The sequence below is a fragment of the Canis lupus genome, chromosome 4 (assembly GCF_048164855.1).
Source record: "Canis lupus baileyi chromosome 4, mCanLup2.hap1, whole genome shotgun sequence".
NCBI classification, from domain to species: Eukaryota; Metazoa; Chordata; class Mammalia; order Carnivora; family Canidae; genus Canis; species Canis lupus.
The window spans coordinates 81,831,337-81,854,694 of NC_132841.1; the positions used below are offsets into that span (position 1 = coordinate 81,831,337).

A 23,358-nucleotide genomic window follows, 5' to 3' on the forward strand; every position below is an offset into this window, starting at 1 on the left:
ATACTGCCTGTATTTTAAGATGCTACGATGAACAAGAAAATAAAACAGAAAAAGAATCTGTGATAGTAGAGAGAAATCTTGAATTAAGGGTGGTTTAGATCATTTCTGAAAGCCTCCTAGAGCGCAGGCACCACATGGGAGTTAGGCTACAGAGACCAACAAAGGATCTGAGCTCCTGGTGGAAGGCGTAGACAATAGAGTGATAACAACATGGACAAGGTGTGATGTCCGGTGGTGTGGTAAGTGCCGTGAGCTCATGAAGCCTGTAGGGCCTAGAGTGCTACCTTAGGGAGAATGAATGGGGGAGGCTTGTCTAAGAAGGCCTGAGGAATTTACGAAACTGAAAATATATAATATTAGGCAATTTAGTCTTCTCTATACCTTCAGTCCTACACACACAATACTGAGCATGTTACAGTTAAGAAATGAGGTCACATGTGTAAAATATCTTCAGTAGTAACTGCAGTATCACGGTAAGTTCTTGATAAAAAAAATGAATTTCCTCTCCGTCCCTTTTCCTTCTCCAGGCGTAAATCTAATGTTTCTGATCTTACTGTTTTCCTGTCTCTGATGCTTGGGCTTCTTTTCTTTTGTGGCCAACCAATGATTAAATAAAAATACTTGAAGCCTGGAGACACTCAACAACCTCAGAGGCCACAACAACATGGATGTGCTTACCTCACGTGAAGGAGGGAATGTTTGCATGAATGAGGATGCAGAGCACATTTCCTTGCTCTCCAACCAGTCAAATATTCAGTGGTCCTTGAATGTTGCGGTTTCATTGTAGTAACACAGAAAATATCACACTTTATCTGAAATCTAAGCACCTGGTGTCTTGTTTGAATATTTTAACCTCTTTCATACCATTTCCTCTCTCCTTTCCCTAAAATCAGAAAAACAACATAGGCTCCATGGAAGAGGTCTAAAAAAAGATTAAATTACTGAAACTTGATCACTGTAGGGCTTGGCAAACCCAACTGGGGCAAGATGTGTGTCCAATGACTTTTTTTTAGATGTATTTATTTATTTGAGATACAGAGAGAGGGAGAGAGAAAGAGCAGGGGGGTGGGGCAGAAGGAGTCAGAGAGGGAATCTCAAGTAGACCCCCCACTGAAAATGGAGCATGACCTGGGGAGAGGAAGGATTTCATGACTCTAAGATCATGACCCCATCATGACCTGAGCCAAAACCAAGGGTTAGACAGTTAACTGACTGAGCCACCCAGGTGCCTGGTGTGTGTGTGTGTGTGTGTGTGTGTGTGTGTGTGTGTATTTAAAGCATCTATTAAAAAAATAATAATAATAAATAAATAAATAAATAAATAAATAAATAAATAAAGCATCTATTGGGGCAGCTCAGTGGTTTAACACCGCCTTTGGCCTAGGGTGTGATCCTGAAGACCCGGGATCTAGTCCCATGTTGGGCTCCCTGCATGGAGCCTGCTTCTCCCTCTGTCTGTGTCTCTGCCTCTCTCTCTGTGTGTCTCTCATGAATAAAATAATAATAATAATAATAATAATAATAATAATAAAGCATCTATTGGAAATGTTATGATATCTGATTTTCATCCACACCAGAGTAAGTCACTGAGGAATATCTGATCTTCAGAGGCCAGACTAGTCCCACTATCTTTGCCATAATACAGCACAGAACGCTGTATGATAAGACTCTCAAGTCCATTAAAAACAACAAAATAGACATCAAGAAGGAAGGTCCAGGCTTAAAGAAAAAGTATTTATAGAAGCACTAATGCAGATGGTCAGGTCCTAGCCAGCTAGCTGGTGCCTGGGTCTTGACTCTAGTTTTCGGATGGGACAATATTTCACCAGGACTCAAGAAGGAAGAAGGAAACCAAACATCTGAGACCCAGGCAGAAAGTTCCAAACCACGAAGGAGACAACTTGAGGGCATAGTTCAAGACCACAGCTCTTTATTCACATTTAGATGCTTTCCCACACATCCTATCACAGAAACAAAAGACAGAATAGATTGTTTTCACACCATCTTATCTGGGAGTATGTGCTCCTGAGAAAATGAACTCTCATACAGCCATGCCCCTCATCTACTTAGTATTGAGTCCCAGGCATGTTCACACCAAGCTTAGCTGGACACGCCAGAGTCAGGGACCAGTAACTAGTGCATGTATGTAATGTCAGCCAAGCTGGGACTTTATGAAGGTGGAATATTTATTAAATACAAACAAATTGAGTGCTAGTTTTATTTGTATTAATCTATCATTGACTCTCTTAAGATAAATTTTAGGACATTATGTATGTAGGTAATCATCAGATATATGAGAATGTGACATAATGTTTATTATGCAAGTTTCCAGATCTATCCCAAGTAAACTCAAAAGAGTAAATTTATTGCCATCTACAATATTTTTTTGCCATTAATTATTAAGAATAGTAACAAATATCAATTCTTCATTGGGTTGTTCTGAAAATTAACACAATATTTTCCCCCCATAGGGAAGTTTTTATTAAGATAAATTAGAGTTGGGGTTCCTGGGTGGCTCAGTCAGTTAAGCATCTGCCTTCAGCTCAAGTCATAATTCAGGGTCCTGGGATGGAGACCCACATCCGGCTCCCTGCTCAGCAGGGGATCTGCTTCTCCCTCCCTCTCTCCCTCTGCCTCTGCCCACTGCTCATGTGAGCTCTCTCTCTCTCTCTCTCTCTCAAATAAATAAATAAAATCTTTAAAAAGAAAGATAAATTATAGGTAATGGGACACTTTGGGTGTACAAATAAACTTAATGAGACTCTAATTTTATGAATATTTTAATGCCATCTCTTTATATTCACATTAAAGCATATCTAAAGATTATACAAAGCTAGAGCAAAATCAGAAGCAACAGAAAGCAATTCCAGAACCACTCAGAGTCTAAAAAAATGATTTCACATGTATATTTATGTGTTTTATCTGAACGATCTAGATTGTCCATTGACTTTATTGAGCCCATTAAATTACATAAATATGGGTTATCTGGCTTGCCTAAAATAAAATAAAATAAAATAAAATAAAATAAAATAGAATAAAATAAAATAAAGCAGCAGTGTATGGATAATAGTAATAGGCACAGTGTTACAGCATTTACTGAACACTATATACTATCATACAAATATTAACTCATTAAATCTTCACATGCGTATAATTATAATAATATAATACAATACAATTGCTTACTCCTTTTTATTAGTTAAAAAAAAAAAAACAGAAACATGTAAACTTAAGTTACTTGTTCAAAGTTTTACAACTGGGAAATAAATAAAAGTCAGATTGGGGATCCAGGTTCTGTGGCTCAAAAATCTATGCTTCTAACCACCACACCAAGGAAGAAGTTGGTACATCAAAGACTCTCTTTATCTTCCCTGAAGCATTTCACTTTTCATTAATTCCATGATTCACTATTTGTATATAGATTATACAGACAGCTTTAGACAGGGCTTACTAAATTCTTAAAATATCTATGCATTTTATACAAGCAGGGAAATGAAACCTTTACGGGTTGGTGCTGTTGTAATACCCAGGGACCAGACACGACTGAGTATTTTGGCTAGGGTCCCTCTACTCCTTGGACAGATAAATAATCAAGTTTGCATGAGACAAGGTCTTTCAAGGAAATGTCTATATGATATACGCAGGGATTTAAGCCCCGTACATGCAGTGAGCTGTGAGACTACCATAATCCCTGCCTGGTACAAGAGAGATTTGATTTAATAAGTGCTGATTTTCGCTTTGTAAATAGAGTCAACCTCTCCTCTACTGGGGATTCCAAGGTAATGTAGGCCTCAGGCTGATTTGCATATTTTAAAATTATCAAGCACATTTCAACTAGAGCAACAGTCAGGTATGTCCCAAGGAAGATGCTTTAGCATGAGAAAGAAGGAACAAAATTTAAAATGTCTTTTTTCCTCTTTTTTATTGTCTAGAACAAAATGAATATCTTTATATTAAAAAGCACCCTTCTGTAATTTATATTGGTTAAATATAGCTGTGATGTTTACTGTGACCCCCCAAAATATTTGTAGGAGTCTTCGCCATGGTCCTACCATCTAAAGTTTATAAGAATTACAAAGAAAATTGGGACGCCTGGGTGACTCTGTGGTTGAGCGGCTGCCTTTGGCTCGGGTCATGACCCCGGGGTCCTGGGATCTAGCCCCACATAGGGCTCCCTGCATGGAGCATGCTTCTCCCGCTGCCTGTGTCTCTGCCTCTCTCTTTGTGTCTCTCATGAATAAATAAATAAAATCTATTAAAAAAGAAAAACAATTACAAAGAAATGGTATTATAAAAGCATTCCTTGATTTATAAAAACACTGACTGAAGCCCAACAGCATGGGCAGGAACTGTGCTAGGAAATAATAATAATTAATAAAGAGAGCTACGAGATACAGGATACATCCACAAATGGTTTGTATTTGGAAAGGTTGCACAGACCCAAGTTCTCTCTCTCCCTCTCTGTCTCTCTCTCTCTCACACACACACACATATACACCCTTGTGTGTTCTATTGTCATTTCTCTCATACCCATTGCCTTCCTCACTTCTTTTCTTGCTTGCTTTTGTCTGTAGACAGAGATTCCACATCTATCCATATGCATACATATCAGTATATACACACATATATGTACACGTACCCACGTCGGTGCTCATAGGGATACATTATATGCAGACGCATAATTGGAGAATGATGCAATAGGACTCATGCTGCAATTGCCAGTTAATGTCTAAAATCATAAAACGATAAACTCTTCCGATACAAGTGGATCAGGAGAGAGAACATTATTTAAGAGTGTTCTAGGCAGGAAAACAAGGGGCATTGAGGGGGGAGCCCAGTTTCCTTAGGAAGGCACAGGAAGGAAACTGGGTATGAGAAACATGAGGACGATTTGGTGTGGCTGCACCCCAGGGCTGCCAGGGACCATGAGATGAGAAGGGAAATACATAGGCAGTGTCAGCATCAGGAAGAGGGATGGATATAAAAATAAAATGCTATTCGTATTATCTAAAGGAACATTTTTTTTTTTTTTTTTAAGAGAGCACCAGGCACAGTTCTTCATTTTGGCTAATTATTCGGGCAGCAATGAAGCACACTGCGTGGATCACAAGGGCAGGAGTTGAGAGTCTGAACCAACGCTGAGCAGAGGAGGGATTTAAGATACATTTAAGTGGGTGATCCACAGGACTTTGTAATTAGGTCGATAAAAGGTTTGAGGGAGAGAGGAGAGCAAGAGAAAAAGCCATTTTCTAGCTTCCTACCAGAAGAACTTGTTTGAAGAGAAAGATGGGGATTTCAGTTTGATTTGAACCTTTTGAATTGAGATGCCTGTGGAAAGACAGTAGGTTTTAAGTATCTGAGAGTAGGTGTGTTGATCTGAAGTAGACACATGACACATAAGTAAAAACAGACAGGTATGACCTCAGCTCCACTAAGTGTTCAGAGTCACGTAGCTGGGGAAATGCACAGTATTGCCAACTGTGATGAAATATATAAATCCGTCAAAGAAATAACACGCATGGAAATTATACAAAAAGTCCACTTGGAACTCTCCGGTTATTCCATGGAAAGTTGCCTTAAATTAAACCATTAGGTATTTTGCAAAGTGAGATCCAGAGTTCCTCTGAATTCTCCAGAGGAAAGATGAAAAAGACCCCTGGGTAGGTATAGATGTAAACGTACAAACCAGCTGTGCAAATATGTTTAGCTGTGCCCGAGTTTTTTGTATGCCTTCTGGGAAACACACTGCAAACAGAGGGAGTATCTCAGGCGATGTAATCTGTTTCCGAATCACTAATTTAAGATTACCTTAAACTCCCGGAGTCCTATATACATTTTCGTTTCTATACATCGCAATTGTGTGCAGCTCTGGGTGCCAATTACCTCTGAGACAAGCTCCAAGATATGTTATTGGGATGGATTTCCTACCCTCTGGGGATCAATGGCAGCTTCTCTAAAAGCTTCGTCCTGTTGCTTTCCTCACTGAACAGAAAACTAAGCCATCACACAGCATCTCCTCTTGCTCTAATTCAACTTCAATGCCCAAAGCTAAGTTGGCAATCACGTCTCCAGTGCTCACAAATTTAGGTTTCCGTCTTTCCTCTGGTGAGAATCTTGAGTTGCAAAGCCTCATTCCTTTGTCAATCTCTGGTGTGACTTTCAGCTCTCCTCTCCTTTCTCCTAAATGCCCATTTAGCATTGCATAATTTCCTTAACTACTGTGCAGTTTCCTCCGAGGAGCTTTAGCTTGTTTTTAATTTCTTCCTGTTCAGCTCATTAAAAAACATCTTTTAAGCATTATACAATGGAGTGGTTTATAAACGTGCATAATTGTGTCGTTTTTCTTAAAGCAAGTATTGTTTGAGATGATTATGCGGCACAGAGATGTTACAATAAGATTACACACAAAGCAAATAAAAAAATTAATGCTAAATTATTTTGTTGATTCATATATGTGGTTTTTTTTTTTTTTTTTTTTTTTTTTTTTAACCACAATGCTGGAAATGTAGAGAGTTCTTATGTAAATGTGAAGAGAAACAAGGGCAGGGAACAAAGGAAAAAGACAAATTATATCTCTTTGAACCTTCTTGTTTTTTATCAACAAAACAAAACAGCAGTATTTGTTGCGGGCTCAAAACCTGAGTTTGCCCTTGTTGCCCTCCCAGTTGTTTTCTGGCATCTCCTTTGTGGTTTCAGAGGATGTCACCTTGTCACATCTCTTACTTTGCCTGTCTCATGTCTTTCCTCCAAAGCTTCCTATGTTGAGCCGTCAATTATTTCTAGTTCTAGCACACACAGATCTGTAGTGTTTTTAATATTCAAGTGCAAAGGTCCCATTGATCAAATCTTTGGTAAAATAAGTGACCTGAAATGTTTAGTCTTGAATCCTAGAAAACCAGAAATACATCACGATTGTTTGAAATCTTCACTAATGAAAATTCAGATGTTGCGTGAGGCTGTCCATAATGGTCTCAAGGTGCGCTTACCATATATTTTGCCCAGTTCTTGGGAAGTCTGTGCAGTAATCACCTTTTAGGTTTCTACTTCTAAATACAACTTTCCATATGTGATACAGAAATGGCAATTCCTCCTTGCATTCATGCCTTTGTGCTCAAGTCGATAACCAAACTAAGAACATACTCACCAGGAAGAAACATTTATCTGCTCTAAACATTAAAAGAGAAGCAAATGATTCAATCTGACACCTGGGAATGAGTTTAAAACAACTATAAATTGGAATTGATAGGAAAGCGTAGCACATAATTAAAGCTCCATCAACTGTAAGATAAAAAATAAGGAACATGCAAATAGATGTCTTTAAGGAAAAATGAAGCTTAAGATGGGTGACAGGAGCTACTTTGCTTTTGTCAGCATATGCATAACAATCTGTCTCCTTTCTAATGCCCCTCCTGCTGCTCTTCTCTACATGGTAAACACCCTTGCAGGCTCTTAGTGAAAGTAATTTCTGTTTGTTTGACAAAGCAGGAGACTTGTGTTCAACAGACAACTCTTGGAAATGAATTAGGAAATATGAATGAATAGCCCTTCCATATATTTAAAATGTAGAAATGCAGTCTGGTAACTTTGAAATAAACCAAAAAAATCTCCCTCAATAGGTTGACGAATGTGAACGTAATTCCAGAGAAAACATTATTAAATTATATATGTTGGGCACCGAATAAATCGTCGAACCAATGAATTACTGAAGTTGTCATGTAATTAAAACAATCACGAATGTGTGTGTATTTTAGGTGGGTATGCAGCATACGTATCTGGATAATTTAGCTATCTGAATCACTTAACATAGAATTAAATTTATGCCATCTTGATGAATGGGCTCAATCTTAATCATGGAAAGAGTGAAACTTTTCTGGAAAGTAGGAGACACCTTGAAAATACACTTATTAATGTCTCAGGGATAAATAAATGTATGTATGCATATGTATGTAGACACATATTCACAGCTCACCTACTATATGTGTGGTGTGTGTGTGTGTGTGTGTGTGTGTGTATGTCCCTTCCAACAAATCACTATGGAAGACAACTGAGATACAGATTATCTTAAGTTTAGGCTTATTATAATATGAACCAATGAAACACGTTTACTTTCCTGTTTAAGTCTCAGAAGGTACTGAAAATTAACATATATAATGCCTACTGGCCCCAAAAGGAAAAGAACTTTGCAGTGGAGAAAGAGCCTGCACCAACCAAGAAATAAAATGAAGTGATAAATAATGTTGGATCCTTGACCAGAACTATAATGACAAGTTTAAAGCAGACAGATTTTCAGAAGCTAAGCATGTGCCTAAAAATACAAGTAATCTCAAAAATGTCCAAGCTAAAAATAATAAGTGGGAGAACAAACTCCCAGAGACAATACTCAGTGAAATCTATGTGACAATGAAAAAATGAAACAATAAAATGTTTTGTTCTTTTGTTCTTTCTCGGTCTGTTAAAAGAAGGTCCATGATGTGGTAATCTTTCACCAGAACCTGATAATCTCTAAAAACGTCAGGAGTGTTTTCTAGTGAAATATTTAAAAATATTTTGCATCAAAGTATTAAGTTTATAGATTTTTTTAAAAAGTAAAGAAACAGAAGCCACCTCTTTCATCCTTCCTCACCTGTAGCTCTAATTGTCACTGAAAACAACTTTAAACTGTTATTTTTAGTTCATCTAGGTTAAGCTACAATTCTGTAAGCAATGTCTTCTTATTATTTGTTGAAATATTTTTATATATCACCTTTTGACTTCCTTTCACAATCAATGAAAATAGAGCTCAAGGAACATTCCAACCAGTTATCCCCCAGATGTAATCATATCCGTGTTTTTTCCTATTTCTCTATCACTTATCTTAGCAAATTTAAAGAATATATGATTATATCTTTTTTTATATCCACCATTCTGTCTCTCTCTTTCTGTCCCAATAGCATTTTCAATAGAAGCACGATATATATATAGATAGATTTTAATTGTTTAAAAAAACCTGCAATTTTCAAAATGAGCTTATCAAAATACTATGCTATTAACTATGTAAAATGTTTATCTTTTGTGCCAAAATATTTAATAGAGAATACTCTGGCTCTCAAGCGACTCGGAGACAAAGCCAGACATTTTATTCCCCATGCAATAATTTCAACTATTGAATATTAGAGATCCTCTTTAGCAAAGTTGTATTTTTTCCAAGATATTACAGCTTTGTGCTTTTAATGTGGGTACAGCTGCTCAGAGTTTGTCAGTGAGCAGCCCTATAGCATTGAGCTTCCTGTTGGCAGCTGTAGGGTTACACACCTAGAGTCCTCAGCATTCCCATTCCAATATAGGCTGGCGATCTTTATAGCTCAGGAAATCCTGCCATCTCAGACTTTCCTTTTTTACTTTCGTAATTTAGATACAAAACTGTCTAGATCTCATGTATTCCCATATCTCGATTTAGCCCCTAATTTTCCTGAATGCATTCTTCATTAGGTTCTTTTAAAAAGCCCAAAGGGAGGGAAGTTTCCTGATTCTAAAACTACCTTTATCTGGTTATCACGCTTGATGAATATGCCGATGAGGTCCTCAATAGTTTTATCAACAGATATTGATGACGTTGCTCAGTGTTTCTCTAGCATCAGGGGTTACCTTGAAAGGTCCATTGACATTTTAATCCATGTCGTTTTTTTTTTTTTTTTTTTTTTGCAAACTCACAGTTACCTATTAGTTTTCAATGATGTGTACTTCCTTCCATTTATCCTGTAGTTCACAAGTTCCTTCCTTAGATGATCATAATCTTCAGTAAGAAATTTAGAATGTATTTGTTTACTTTATTGAGAGAGGGACAGAGATAGTGAGAGAGAACGCAGGCAGGGAGAAGAGGGAGAAGCAGGCTCCCCACTGAGCAGGAGCCTGGGGTGGGGCTCGATCCCAGGTCACCTGAGCTGAAGACCCACCCTTAACCGACAGAGCCACCCAGGCACTGAAACAAGTTTATTTACCTATTCTCATGCCGTCTGACATTTGAGTTGTCTTATTTTTCTTTTTTTTCTCCCATCTTACAAATAGTAATTCCATATGGCATTTCTGCAACTATTCCCACATGCGTTGCTGGATTTTGTTTATGCTGCTATTTAACTTCACATTGTATAGACCCATATTGTTTCCTGTTATGAACGGTTCAATTGTGTCCCTTAAAAAATATACATATTTTTTCTTTTTTTAATAAGATGTATTCATTTATTTTGTAAAGAGAGAGGAAGAGAGAGTGATCACGAGTGGAGGAGAGGCAGAAGGAGAGGGGGCAAGAGACTCTCAAGCAGACTCTACACTGAGTGTGGAGCCTGACACAGGGTAGGATCTTACAACCCTGAGACCATGACCTGAGGTGAAACCAAGAATTGGATGCTCAATCAACTGATCCACCCAGGTGCCCCTAAAAAGTACATATTTTTAATGTGTTACACAGCAGTATGTCAGAATGTGACCCTATATAAAAATGGGGTCTTTCAAGAAGTAATCAATCTAAAAGGAGGTCTTAGGGTTTGGGCTTTAATCCAACATGACCAGAGACCTTATAAAAAGGGGCATTTTGGACATAGAAGCATTCTCGAAGGGAAGACAACGTGAACACACAGGAAGAAGGTGGCCATGTAACTGGAATGATGTACTTACAAGTCAACAAACACCAAGGATTTTCGGCAACCCCAGAAGCTAGAAGAGAGAGAAGGATTCTCTCTATAGAGAGAGATAGCCATGATGGAAAGCATGGCCCTGGCACATACGCAGATCTCAGACTTCCAGGCTCCAGAACTGAAGACAAATCCCCCTTGTTTTAGGCCACCTAGTTTTCTGCACGTTGTTAAGACAGCCCTAGCTAATTAATACATCTCCCAAAGTCATTGTGCCAGATTTAATACCCGTCAGCTCTGCATAATAGTTCTCATTATACCGCATACTTTTAATACTTGGTTTTGTCGCATTTAATTTTTACCAATTTAGTAGGTATAAAATAGTATCACATCATGGCCTTAATTTCCATTCACTTGATTAAAACGCAGTATATTTTTGTTTGTCTTTCTTGTTTCCCCTACTATGAACTGTTCGCTGTTCACTCCTTGACTAATTTTTCTAATGGCTTGTAGGTCTTTTCTATGGATCTTCAGAGATACTATGTTTGTGAATATGTAATTATTTTCTTCTCTTTATTTGTGACATGTTTCACTTTCTCTATATTGTCTTGCATTTATAGAAGTGGTTAATTAGAGCATAGATTGATTTATCAAACTTCTATTTTATGTTTTGTTAATCATTTGTCTCATTTTAGAAATCTTTCCCTTACTAAGGATTCCTAAATTATTGGCCTACTTTTACTTGTAAATTAAAGTTCTAGAAACAATTTGTGTGTGTGTGTGTGTGTGTGTGTGTGTGAGTGAGCTGAGCAAAACCAAAAAGATACTGGCTTAGAATTTTTAACTAAAGTTTTTGCATATGTAAAGAAATTAAAGAGGGACCTTTGCAGAATAAAGCTGGAAATTAACACATCCCTGTGTCATTACCCTCCTGTGTAGGTTAAAGCTGTCTTTAGGGATGTCTGGGTGGCTCAGTGTTGAGTGTCTGCCTTTGGCTCAGGTCACAATCCCAGGGTCCTGGGATTCAGCAGGCAGCCTGTGTCTCCCTCTGCCTATGTCTCTGCCACTCTCTGGGTTTCTCATGAATAAATAAATAAAATCTTTTTTAAAAAAAGTTGTCTTTAGCAATAAAATAATTAGATTATTGTTCAGATATGACTTACTTAATATTTTGTAGTTTAAGGATTATTCTGAAACACGAGGGAAAAAGAGAGGACACTTATGATGTTAATCCGAAGAAGTGATCTTGTCATAATCAAGGCAAAGAAACCTGTAACCGTCTGGTGGGGCAGCATTAATCTTCATTAGGAAATTTCAAAAGCTTAATTGTAAAGATTGTTGATAAAATATTCCATTAAAATATTAAAGAACCATTTGCGTGCTAAGAATACATATATATATATATATCCATATGTATGTACAAGTATATATATATATACACATTTTTGTGTGTGTATCCATATGTATTTATGTGTGCATGTGTGCGTGCATCACAGCAGGCATTGAAGGCATTTGATATGTTGTTCCAGATCTTATGGCATCTAACTCCATCATTTTCCTTCCTTTGTGTCTTTTTGAGGCAAATATTTACAACTCTATTTTCACGGAACTATAATATTTCTTTTGTCTTAATGTCTCCCTTTTGTAAAAAGCACTTGCAAAAGAAAAGTATGGCAAAGGGCAGTGAAGACAGGTCCTCCCAGGTAGCATAATTTCAGTGGTTTTCTCGTCCCGACACGGATTCTCCCTAAAGTAACTGTGGGCTGCCTTAGTTAGGATCCTGTGTTGATGGATGCCACCGTGCCGTCTTTCACTCTTAGTGGTTAAAATTCTTATGTCTGTAGAATTATATCTCTTTAGGGTCATTTGAACCTATACCATGGATAAAATGTTATGAAGGGTGGTTTATGTCTAGATCATGCTCCGTGCAAAACACTAGTCCTGGTTTATCAAGGAGACTGTGTCGTGAACCAGTTTTTAGATTACTTGGAGGTAGATGTATGGACTCCTTGCTTCAAAAGGGCATAAAAATCATGGTCAATTTTATGGAAATAACAAATATCCTCAGGCCAAAATGTGACTTCAGTTTTCTGTTTACTTCTGTAGGGTCTCATTTTCTGTCAATTCGGGGCTTGTACTTCTTTAATACTTTCAAACGTATATTTCTTAGTATATGATCCACAGTTGTTTTCAGTTGAACTGAATTATCTAGCTGGCAATGCCAGAAGCCTGATTTTTGTTTTTTGTTTTTTTTTTTAATCAACTAAATTATTATACTATTGATGGTAAAATTTTCAAAATGATGAACAATAGAAAGAAGCTGATTTTTGTGTTTTTCTATGATCCCGTTAATCTGACATTTCAATTTCTGTCTGAAGAAATCCTGATCTTACTTTCTTTTCCATTCCTCCAATTTAGAACAGAAAATCTCCAAGAAAATTTAGTATATGTTATAGAGAACACTGGTGACCAGTGTTTGGGCATTAGGGTTGTGTTTTATGCTAGTGGAATAAAATTTGAGACCTTTCCAGAAACGACAATTAAAATAAAGATGTACAGCTAGTTATAAGAATGAATTTATAACATCAGTTTTAATATTATAATATTTTAAAATATTTTATTCTATTATAGTATAGGATTTTCCCTTATGCTGTAGAAACTTAAACACTAATATTATAAATCAAACACTCTACATTCCTTTTGAAGGATACAGATATTTTATTTTAAAAATCAAGATCAATTAACAAGTTAAATGGCGATCACTTACTGTTATTTCTATTTTTATATCAAAGATATAATTAGATTTCTTATTTCAAATACAAATCGTTACCTTCCTTCTGGCTTTTTGACACATTTGCGCATTATGAAGCAAAAGTTATTCCATTTATTGTAAGTTTTGAATACCACATTGTATTCAAAATTATGGCTCTATCTCCACCAAAAGACACGAGATATAGCGGATTATAGGGCTTGGTCAGAGAAAATATAAGATGAACTCATAACATTTTGTGATGCCAGGTATTAAGGAAGTACTCAAAAATAAAGTGATGGGTCACCTGTCTGACTAAGTTGGTAGAGCATTTGACTCCCGATCTGTGGGTCATGAGTTCCAGCCCCATGCTAGGTGTAGAAACTAATTTTAAAAAATGATGGAAGCATATTGAAAAGACATTATAAACAACCTAAAAGATCACCCACTGATAAACCTATAAGAATTTGCAGAAAATGATATATAGAATATTTTTGGATTAGAATACATAGTATAAAACAAAACATCATTGAGTCCGTACTGATAAAAATATGTGAAAAGAATCAACAAAATAGAAAATCATCATTAAAAAAATCACAGTAGGGGTGCCTGGGTGGCTCAGTGGCTGAATGTGTCTGCCTTCAGCTCAGGTCATGATCCTGGGGTCCTGGGATCGAGTCCCGCATCGGGCTCCCTGCATGGAGCCTGCTTCTCCCTCTGCCTGTGTCTCTGCCTTTTTCTCTGTGTCTCTCATGAATAAATAAATAAATCACAGTATTAATTATTGCAGATTAGATCTCAGATCAATATTAAAATCCATGGGCAGATTTTCGAGGAGAATCAGAATATTTGCATATCTTAAAGTATATCTCCCAAGATATGCATTAATTATTTAAAAAAAATACTTATTAGTCATGGAGGAAACTGACAGAAATACCTTCTTAACCATATGATCAAGACAGATTAACATCTTATGCTCCCCGGTATATATATATATATATATATATATATATATATATATATATAATACACTGAGAAAAGATCACTTCTGTGTACTGTCAACAAAAATGCAAAACCTCAATCTAATCATGAGAAGATATAATATAGACCCAGACTGAAAGACATTTTACAGAGGAACTGATCAGTATTCCTTAAAAGTGTCAAGGCATAGGTGTCAAGGTCATAGAAGACAAGGAAAGACTAAAAAATTCTCACAGATTGGAGAGAGTAAGAAAACATGACAACCAAATGCAAATTAGGATCTCTGCAAAGACTTTAATGAGAAAGCTGGTGAAATCCAAACAGGGTTTAGAACTAGTTAATAGTGAAGTGATTAAAATAGCATTTCCCCAAAACTAAACTTAATGTAAATGATGGTAAATCCAAAATTAAAAATGAACTTGCTGAATGTTATACAATTAGATGTGATGGATCTTGAATTTTAGTGCACACTATATAACCCCTGGGCTCTTGTCTGGTGTTGGTGTCAGGATTATACTGATCTCATGATGAGGTGGGAAAGAAGCCTCATTTACTTTACTCCAGAAGACTTTACATAAGAACAGAAAGCAGGGGGCACCTGGGTGGCTCAGTAGTGGAATGTCTGCCTTGGCCCAGGGTGTCATCCTAGGGTCCTGGGATCGAGTCCCACATTGGGCTCCCTGTAGGGAGCCTGCTTCTCCCTCTGCCTGTGTCTCTGGCTCTCTCTGTGTGTCTCTCATGAATACATGAATACAATTTTTAAAAAAGAAAAAAAATAACAGAAAATAAGGAATCCTCTGTTTTATGAATGTTCCTTAAAAATATTTGAGATGCTAATATTTAGGAGGGTGGATCATTTAAATCATATAATATATTACATATTATATTATGTGTTAAATCATATTTTAAGTCATGCTTTATTTCCTCTTTAGTAGCTTTGATATATTTTTAATTATCTTTAGGAATTTACCACTCTAGCTAACTAGCTAATTTTATTGACTTACTAGTGTTCATAATACGCTCTAATTGCTTGTCACTACATTTTCTCTAGTAGCATTTTTAAAAATAATTCTTAATATTTTTTGCTCTTTCTCTCCTTTTCATGAACCATTTCATCATATCTATTTATTTTGTGAGTCCTTGAAAAAACTAACTTTTGGCATTTTTATTCTCTTGTTCCTATACTTGTTTTCAACTTGATTACTTTCTGTTTTTATCATAATTATTTACGTTTTTTTCTTTTATGGTTATTATGTCTTTCTTTCCTGGTTCTTATGTTTAATGCTTAGCTCATTAATTTCAGCTTGTCTTTTCTTTGTATAAAAACACATAAAGTTATAAATATTCTTCTCTAAGTAGAATTTTTTTCTATGCCTCATGTTTTAATTTCTTTTCATTGATTTTTCAATTATTTTTAGATCTCTATATTTGTATCTTATTTGAACCATCAGTTACATAGAAATTACTTTTTTTCTTTTAACTTTTCATGGATATGAGTATTTGGGAGTGATCTTTTTCATATTAACCTCTGACTTAATTGTAGCATGATCAGAGAATTTAGTGGATACGGATTTGTTAAAATGTATTGAAACATATCTAATAATTTAATTATTTATCAAATGGGATTCAAAGTTTCATGTCCATTTTAAAAAAAATCTATATTCTCTAGAGGTTTTGTGCAGATTTCATATACATATCAATCAAATAATTCAAATTATTTTTATTTTGTTAAATATTCCATATATTCCATGTTCTTGGGCTGGTTAATCATTACCTGAAAAAAGTATTATTGTGGCTATATTTCACATATACTCTTGATCTGAGAATAGATAATCATGGTTGAAGATTTTAACAGAAAGCAACTTCTAGAGACATTGCAAACTAAATGATGAAATTAAAAATTATCCTAACATCAATAATATGTGGCTTCAGTAGAGCAATGATATTCTTATTATATTTTATAAAGCTACCTCTACTACAGTGTAATAAATCAACTTATCCATTTATTTTGCTGCTATAAAATTTAATTTTTTAAAGAAAGTTCTTGTAGTAAATAGGTTGAGTTGGTGACGTCCTGTGATGGAAGTATAGTGAAATAGTGTTTTCAAAAGGAAGAGTCAGAGGTTGCCAGGCAAAGAGTTATGTGGAAAATCAAAATAAGAAAAACATATTGGAAAAACCTAAACCTAAAAAGAGACAGTATTGTGGAGAATATTAGTTAAGAGAAAGGATAATAAGACAGAGAAGCCAATTTATGGAAGGCCAGCTTATGTATGTTTTATTTTAAGAATAATGGGACCAATCAAAGAAGTTTGAAGCTCTGAATAATATCCATAAGATCAATGTTCTGAAAAGGTAATAAAGAGTATGATGAGTAGCTGTTGTGAGTAATATGTAGAATGAGTAGGAGTGGCTTTTCAATAAGCCTATATTCATCAAGGTTATTGATGAAGCCTCTGAGGCAGTCATGTGAAGGAGGTGAGTGAGAGCCATCTGAATATGCAGGTAGAGAGCCAATAGGACAGTAGCCAAGCAATGAGTTCAGAGTTGCTTTCAATAACGTGTTACCAAAAATAGATGGAGAGGAAAATATAAAAACAAACAAACAAAAAACAGGCTGAAACCAACTGGGGGTTACTGGAAGCCAAGTCTTACTGCTGTCTCCTGATGAAAACGACATCCCAAAGGAAACAGATAGAGGTGCCTGGGTTAGGTGGTTAGGGCTGCCATAACAAGGTACCACGGATTGAGTGGCTAAAACTACAGAAATTTGTTTTCTCACAGATTTTGAAGGTAAAAGTCCAAGATTGAGGCCCAAGATCAGCAGGGTTGGTTTCTTCTGAGGCCTCTGGTTGGCTTCCAAATGGCTGTCTTCTCCCTGTGTCTTCACATGTGCTCTGTGCCTGTGTCCAGAACTCCTCTTCTTGTAAGGACACCTGTCATATTGGATTGGAGCCCACCCTAATGATCCCCTTTAACCTTAATTATCTCCTTATAGACCCTCTCTCCTAATGCAGCCACATTCTGTGGTACTGAATGGGGGATCGAGCATCAATATGTGCATTTTGAGGAGCACAGCCTCCAAACACTTACCATAATACTGTAACAGCACCATTTTCTTTTATCTGGTAAATTCCATTGTGATTATAAGAAGGTAGTGGGAGAAGACTTTTATGTGAGGGAAATGCCACATGGAAAACAGAGAGAGATTTAGGAAATTGAGATTTAGACAGGGAAACTTTGAAAAGTCCAGTTTGGTGCAAATCTTTCATAGAAGTGACTAAAGGAAAATACACTGAGAAAGATACACTCAAGAAAGAGCGTAACTGGATAAGAGGTCTGGGCTTTCTTGTGTCTATTCAGGAGAATTCTGTAAGGTTTAGGAGCATGCAGGTGCTCCAATCAGAAGTGTGCTTCAGGTCAATTAATCTGTCAGTAATATGTAGTTTATGGTCAGATGCTAGAACATAAATCTCACTAGGAGAAGAGGTTGGTTCCCACTGGAAGCACAAGTAGGTGAGCTGGAGGCTTAGATAAATTTCTGTTTTGCACTGGAATAGAGGGGAGTTTGTCAGAATTGACACTGTGAACGGCCTCTTTGTATTTCTCCCACAGACCATCCTTTGTTTCTCCTGCCACAAAGAGAAAGAGGATTCCTCCCTACTAACAGCTGATTTCACAGAATTTTGTGACATTCGGTCCTTTAGCAGAAATAACCTAACAATAGTCAATAACTAAATACAACAGAGGGAAAAACAATTAAATATAAATATTCACTGTATATTCTGGGATTCATGGTGATTGTATAAACACGGGTACCTCTCTGCAGTCAAAGCTGATCTCTAGTAGTTATTTGTGCAAAAAAAAAAAAAAAAAAAAGACAATGTGCTCATTTTCAAGCCAGAATTGTTAACACTCTTAGAGGCTGGTACTCACTATTTGTAATGTGCACAGGCCCAAGCCCTCAAATTCCATTTTTTACATTTCTAGACCTTAATTTAGTCTTATCTGAATCATGTGTATTCAACTCATTAATCAGTCAGCATTGGTGTAGAGTTCAAGATTTATAATATTTTCTCATACACAATTCACTTTGAATATTCTATTGAGAAATCTCTATCTCTCTCTATCTCTCTTTCTCCCTTTTCTATATTTTTTTGCAGACACCATCCACCTTCGTGTTCTTGAGTCTTCCCCAGTTGGCACAGCCATTGGGAGCGTAAAAGCAACTGACGCTGACACTGGGAAAAATGCAGAAGTTGAATATCGAATTATTGATGGTGATGGGACTGATATGTTTGACATCATAACTGAGAAGGACACACAGGAAGGCATCATAACTGTGAAAAAGGTGCGCGGCATCAGTATAAATTCAGCAAATAAAAATTTCCTTACGTGCTATCCGCTCATGCATTAACCATTGAGAGACATCACTGTCAGTCCAAATGTGACTTATATTGTGCACAAGTATGAGAAACATCAGGCCTAAGATCTCCTCAGACATTTCGACCAAATGCTTTTGTTGATTGAAACATGAAACTCGAGGTCGTAGAAAATTCAAAAGGCGAATTAATATACGTGTGACTCTATTTCTGAACCAGGTTATTAACCTTCCCCCAAAATAACATTGTTTTCTTAAGAAAAAGTAGTTAATAGCTAATAATGGCAATATATCATCACAGTTGGAGGCATAAAAAGTAGCATGCCATCTATCCAGATGTATGAAGCAATAATTAGAGTTGCTAATAAAAAGAGCATATTTTGGAAGATAATTTAATTGTTCACATTTTCCCTTCTGCTACGTAAATTAAACTTTTCTGCTAACATATGCTCAGTGATACAGTTTAAAGGTAACTCATTTTTTTCCCTTATAGTCTGTACCACCATTATAATAAAAAAAAATCAAGGCCCAATAAAACTTAGATCCTAATGACATGTCCTAAAAACATGAAGTAACCACTGAAGCACTGAGTAATCACAAAACTATCCAGAGATGCTGTTGCAAAGGCCAAGGTACACAAGAAATGTTTTTAAATGGACAGTGACCAGCAAAGGAGGGAGCACCTTCTTTGTTGTTTTTCATGACTGGAAAGTAATAGTAATGCAAATGGAATCTACACCTTATCAGATGAAAATGGAAGGTGGAAGGAATCTGACTCAACAATGTCTTTTTTTCAATGTTAACAAAACATACCTTTTGAGGAGTAAGAAGGGAGGAGCTTGACTTTACACTTGTTGATGATCAAACTGCATCGATGTTTACGTTCTCCTTTTTTCTTTCATTATGTAACCCAATGAAAAATTTGCTATCAGAGTTTTTCTCTGTGCTCTTTACTCAAAGTCTTTCTTATCTTTTTATTTTTATTTATTTTTATTTTTTATTATTTTTTTAAAGTCTTTCTTATCTTGCGTGTTTCATACATCTGTCGAAAGTTCTCTTAGTCTTCGAAATGTTGTAAAGTTGAGGTAGTCCCACACCATTAAACTGAATGGACAGGACCACAGCATAAATGTAAAAAGATGACCGGATTTGTGGCTTACCAACATGAAGCAGTTGCCAACACTTCCGCACACACCCAGGCACACATAAGCACACAATCTCTCAGCCCATTTTTTTTAATGAGTCATCACATTATAAGCTAGGTTTTAAGACCCTTTCTAATTTGTCCAAGATGTTAGATTAAAAATCTAATCTTCCTGTGTTCTGAAATATTACACATTGAGAACCTGAAAAGTAAAAATTGAAACCTGATAGGTTAAAGGTTATCTTATTATTTTTGATTCCTTTTAATTGTTTACACTTAATGAACAACTTAATAGAACTCAAAGGGGTTTGAACTTGAAAGGGACTTATAATCCAATTCCCTCACTCTAATTTGATGATTTATTTACTTATACAGCCACTTGACTATGAGAGCCGAAGACTTTATACTCTGAAGGTTGAAGCAGAAAACACCCATGTGGATCCACGGTTTTATTACCTGGGACCATTTAAAGACACGACGATCGTAAAAATCTCTGTAGAAGATGTGGATGAACCACCTGTTTTTAGCAGATCCTCCTACCTGTTTGAAGTTCACGAAGATATTGAAGTGGGCACGATCATTGGTACTGTGATGGCAAGGGACCCAGATTCTACTTCTAGCCCCATTAGGTAATTATGCCTATGTTGGAGATGAAAGGAAGGGAATTAAAATAAATAGAGAGATCATGAACATCTATTTATAGCATTTAATGCATTGAGATGTATGAGTCTCTCTGTAAGGGGTATGTAAATCTGATGAGCGCAAGTGTTTAGATTGTCTCTGAATGTTTGGGGGCCGGGGCCTCTTAGCCTAAAACCTAGCTTGTATCATCTGTCTCTTCACCATATTTGTTGTTCTGACCTGGGTACAGATGAAGGGCACTGTGGCACCTGTGCGACAATGGAACCAAGTCTCGTTATTTGGGCTTTCAGTTGTCAAACACTGTGTGAAGTTGAGAGCTGTAATAGAAAGAATATAATTACAACAATGTTACAATGCAGTTATGTCACATTTTGGAAACTCCTTTAGACTACTACCATAGAAGGGGAGTTTTTTTTTTTTTTTTTTTTTTTTTTTTTTTTTTTTTTGGCTTTATCCAAAAATACTTTTTTAAAAAACTGAAGCATTGCAGAAAGATCAGAGTAATTTCAATTTCCTTTTTTTTTTTTTTTTTTTTTTTTTTTTTTGCTTCGCTTTGCTCTCTTAGGGCAGCCTAAAAACATAGGAGATGTAATAAATGCATACAAATGAGAAAGATTCAAAAGTTGTTTTTTTCTTCAAAAGTTTTTTATTGGCATTTGTTCTGTCCTTTTTAAAGTAATACAGATATTTATATTATACAGATATATAATATTGATTATCAAACTGACTATTCATTTTAAACCGTTAGTACATCATGAGTTTTGGATTTCATTCGCTTCCCTATTCTCAACAGGTTCATTTTCTCCCCCTTGCTCCCCATGGACAAGTCAAGTAAGCGTTTAAGGGATAGTCAACAATTTCCAAGCACACTCTTCTCTGATTCCGAAGTATACAACAGCGAAATGTCGAGAATCTCTAATTTTATATGCCATGTGACTCTGACTCGTTAAAGTTAAAAATGCTCCAGGATCTGCCACATTTTCAAGTGAAGTCATATTTTATATATGAAAATTAGTATTTGATGTATATAATTTTATCTAAACATTTATTTTTTGTTTTGTTTTTATGCTTTTTTTTTAAATTCCAGTGTAGTTAGCACACAGTGTTACGTGTTTCAGGTGAACAGAACAGTGATTCGACACGTCCATATATCCCTCAGTGCTCACCAAGACAAGCGTGCTCGTAATCCCCTTCACTTCTTTCACTCATTTCCTGACCACCTCCCCTCTGGGAACCCTCTGTTTTCTGTAGTTTAGAGTCTGTTTTTTTCTTTTTCTTTTTTTCTTTTTTTTTTTTTTTTTTGGTTTATCTGTCTGTCTCTCTTTATTCTTTTCTTTGTCTATTTATTTTGTTCCTTAAATTTGACATATGAGTGAAATCATATGGTATTTGTCTTTCTCTGACTGGCTTATTTCACTTACCATTATACGCTCTGGGTCCATCTATGTCCTTTCAGATTACCTTTTCTTATTTTCACAGAGAGCATCACAGGTTACATATATGGTAATCATGTGGAGTTCCCAGCTGCCAGCGTGACTTCCCCATAATTGCCTCTTCCTCAGTCCCTTTGTCTTCATTGAAATTGCTGTATTGCTTGGGTATTTTTTTCCTTTCAAGCTTTTATTTTTTTTTATTTTTTATTTTTATTTTTTACTTATAACTACAGAACATTTTAATTCTATTTTCAAGCTTTTATATAACCAATATACATGTTTAATTTTACCTATTCAGTACTTTCCAAGCATTTTCTTGGCATCGCTCTCCTAAGTGACCTCAACAGGCTATATTCTGTGTTACTGGTTTTAAAGTGGCTTTTTTAAAAATGAAATATAATATTTTTAAAAAGAGTTCCATTTAAATCCAGTGTTTTTTAAAGTGGCAATATAAAGATATTCTCCACACAATGTAATAGATTTTGCATCCTCTTATACACTGACGGTTATTATAGGTCAAAATATGCCTGTAGGATTTTTAAGCAAGAATAAAATATTTAATCAAGCCTAAGGAAAGAATCCATTTATGTATACTATATGGTAACAGAATTAATGATGTTATTGCTTATTAATAACAAAATCTATGCTGTAAGAGTTTCATAGGATTGAATTTACGCTAACTTGATGTAGAAAATGCAATTGAATGTTTTTGGATGTTAATATTGATAGGTCATACAGGTTTTATACATATATGTTTATATATACTTATATATATAAAATCAGAAATAAAATACCTTTACTATTTATGAAAATGATAATACTGGATGTATTATAAATTGTTTAGGTCATATTATGGTTGTTAATGCAATAATCAAAGGGATTTACTTAAATGTTCTGAAAATGATTTTAAAAAGGAGAATGAAAATTAGCAAAAATTATTTGCCAATAGAAAATTGGAAAATATAATTATATAATGTTTGAAAGAGAACCAGGATCTATCTTTGAGATAATTTTACATAATCCTCTAAATTTTGTCATTAGCTTTTAAACCAAATTATAAGAAATAAAACAAAAGACACATAAAATGATTTGACAAGCCCAATAATGATTTATATTGATTTGCCTATTGCAATTTCATGTCATATTTCTATAAAAATAAGGAAACTTATTTGCCAAAATGCCAAAGAATTTAATTATTCTTTTTTCCATTTAACAAATATTTGTGGATCCCCTATCAGATAGTAATGTATTTCTCAAGGAGTTCTCAGTCTATAAAGGAAGAAGATTCAGTATGAGACAAGTGCCTATCACATTTCAAGAATGATGCTTGGGTCTTTTCGGGTTTGATTTCCTTTTTGAGATGTAACTCACATTTTGATGTTGAAATGAATTCCTAATACAATGTGGTAAATGATACCTTT

The 23,358-nt window shown here is 35.6% G+C and overlaps 1 protein-coding gene across 2 annotated transcripts in view; it reads left to right on the plus strand.

Annotated features, from left to right (window-relative positions):
- LOC140632723 (cadherin-10) overlaps positions 1–23,358 on the plus strand; it is a 174,254-nt gene that overhangs the window by 127,589 nt on the left and 23,307 nt on the right. For both annotated transcript variants that reach the window (XM_072825024.1, XM_072825023.1), the window contains exons 6-7: positions 18,501–18,688; positions 20,238–20,491. In XM_072825024.1, coding sequence (XP_072681125.1) covers positions 18,501–18,688; positions 20,238–20,491 — 442 coding nt within the window. The remainder of the gene's footprint in view (positions 1–18,500; positions 18,689–20,237; positions 20,492–23,358) is intronic.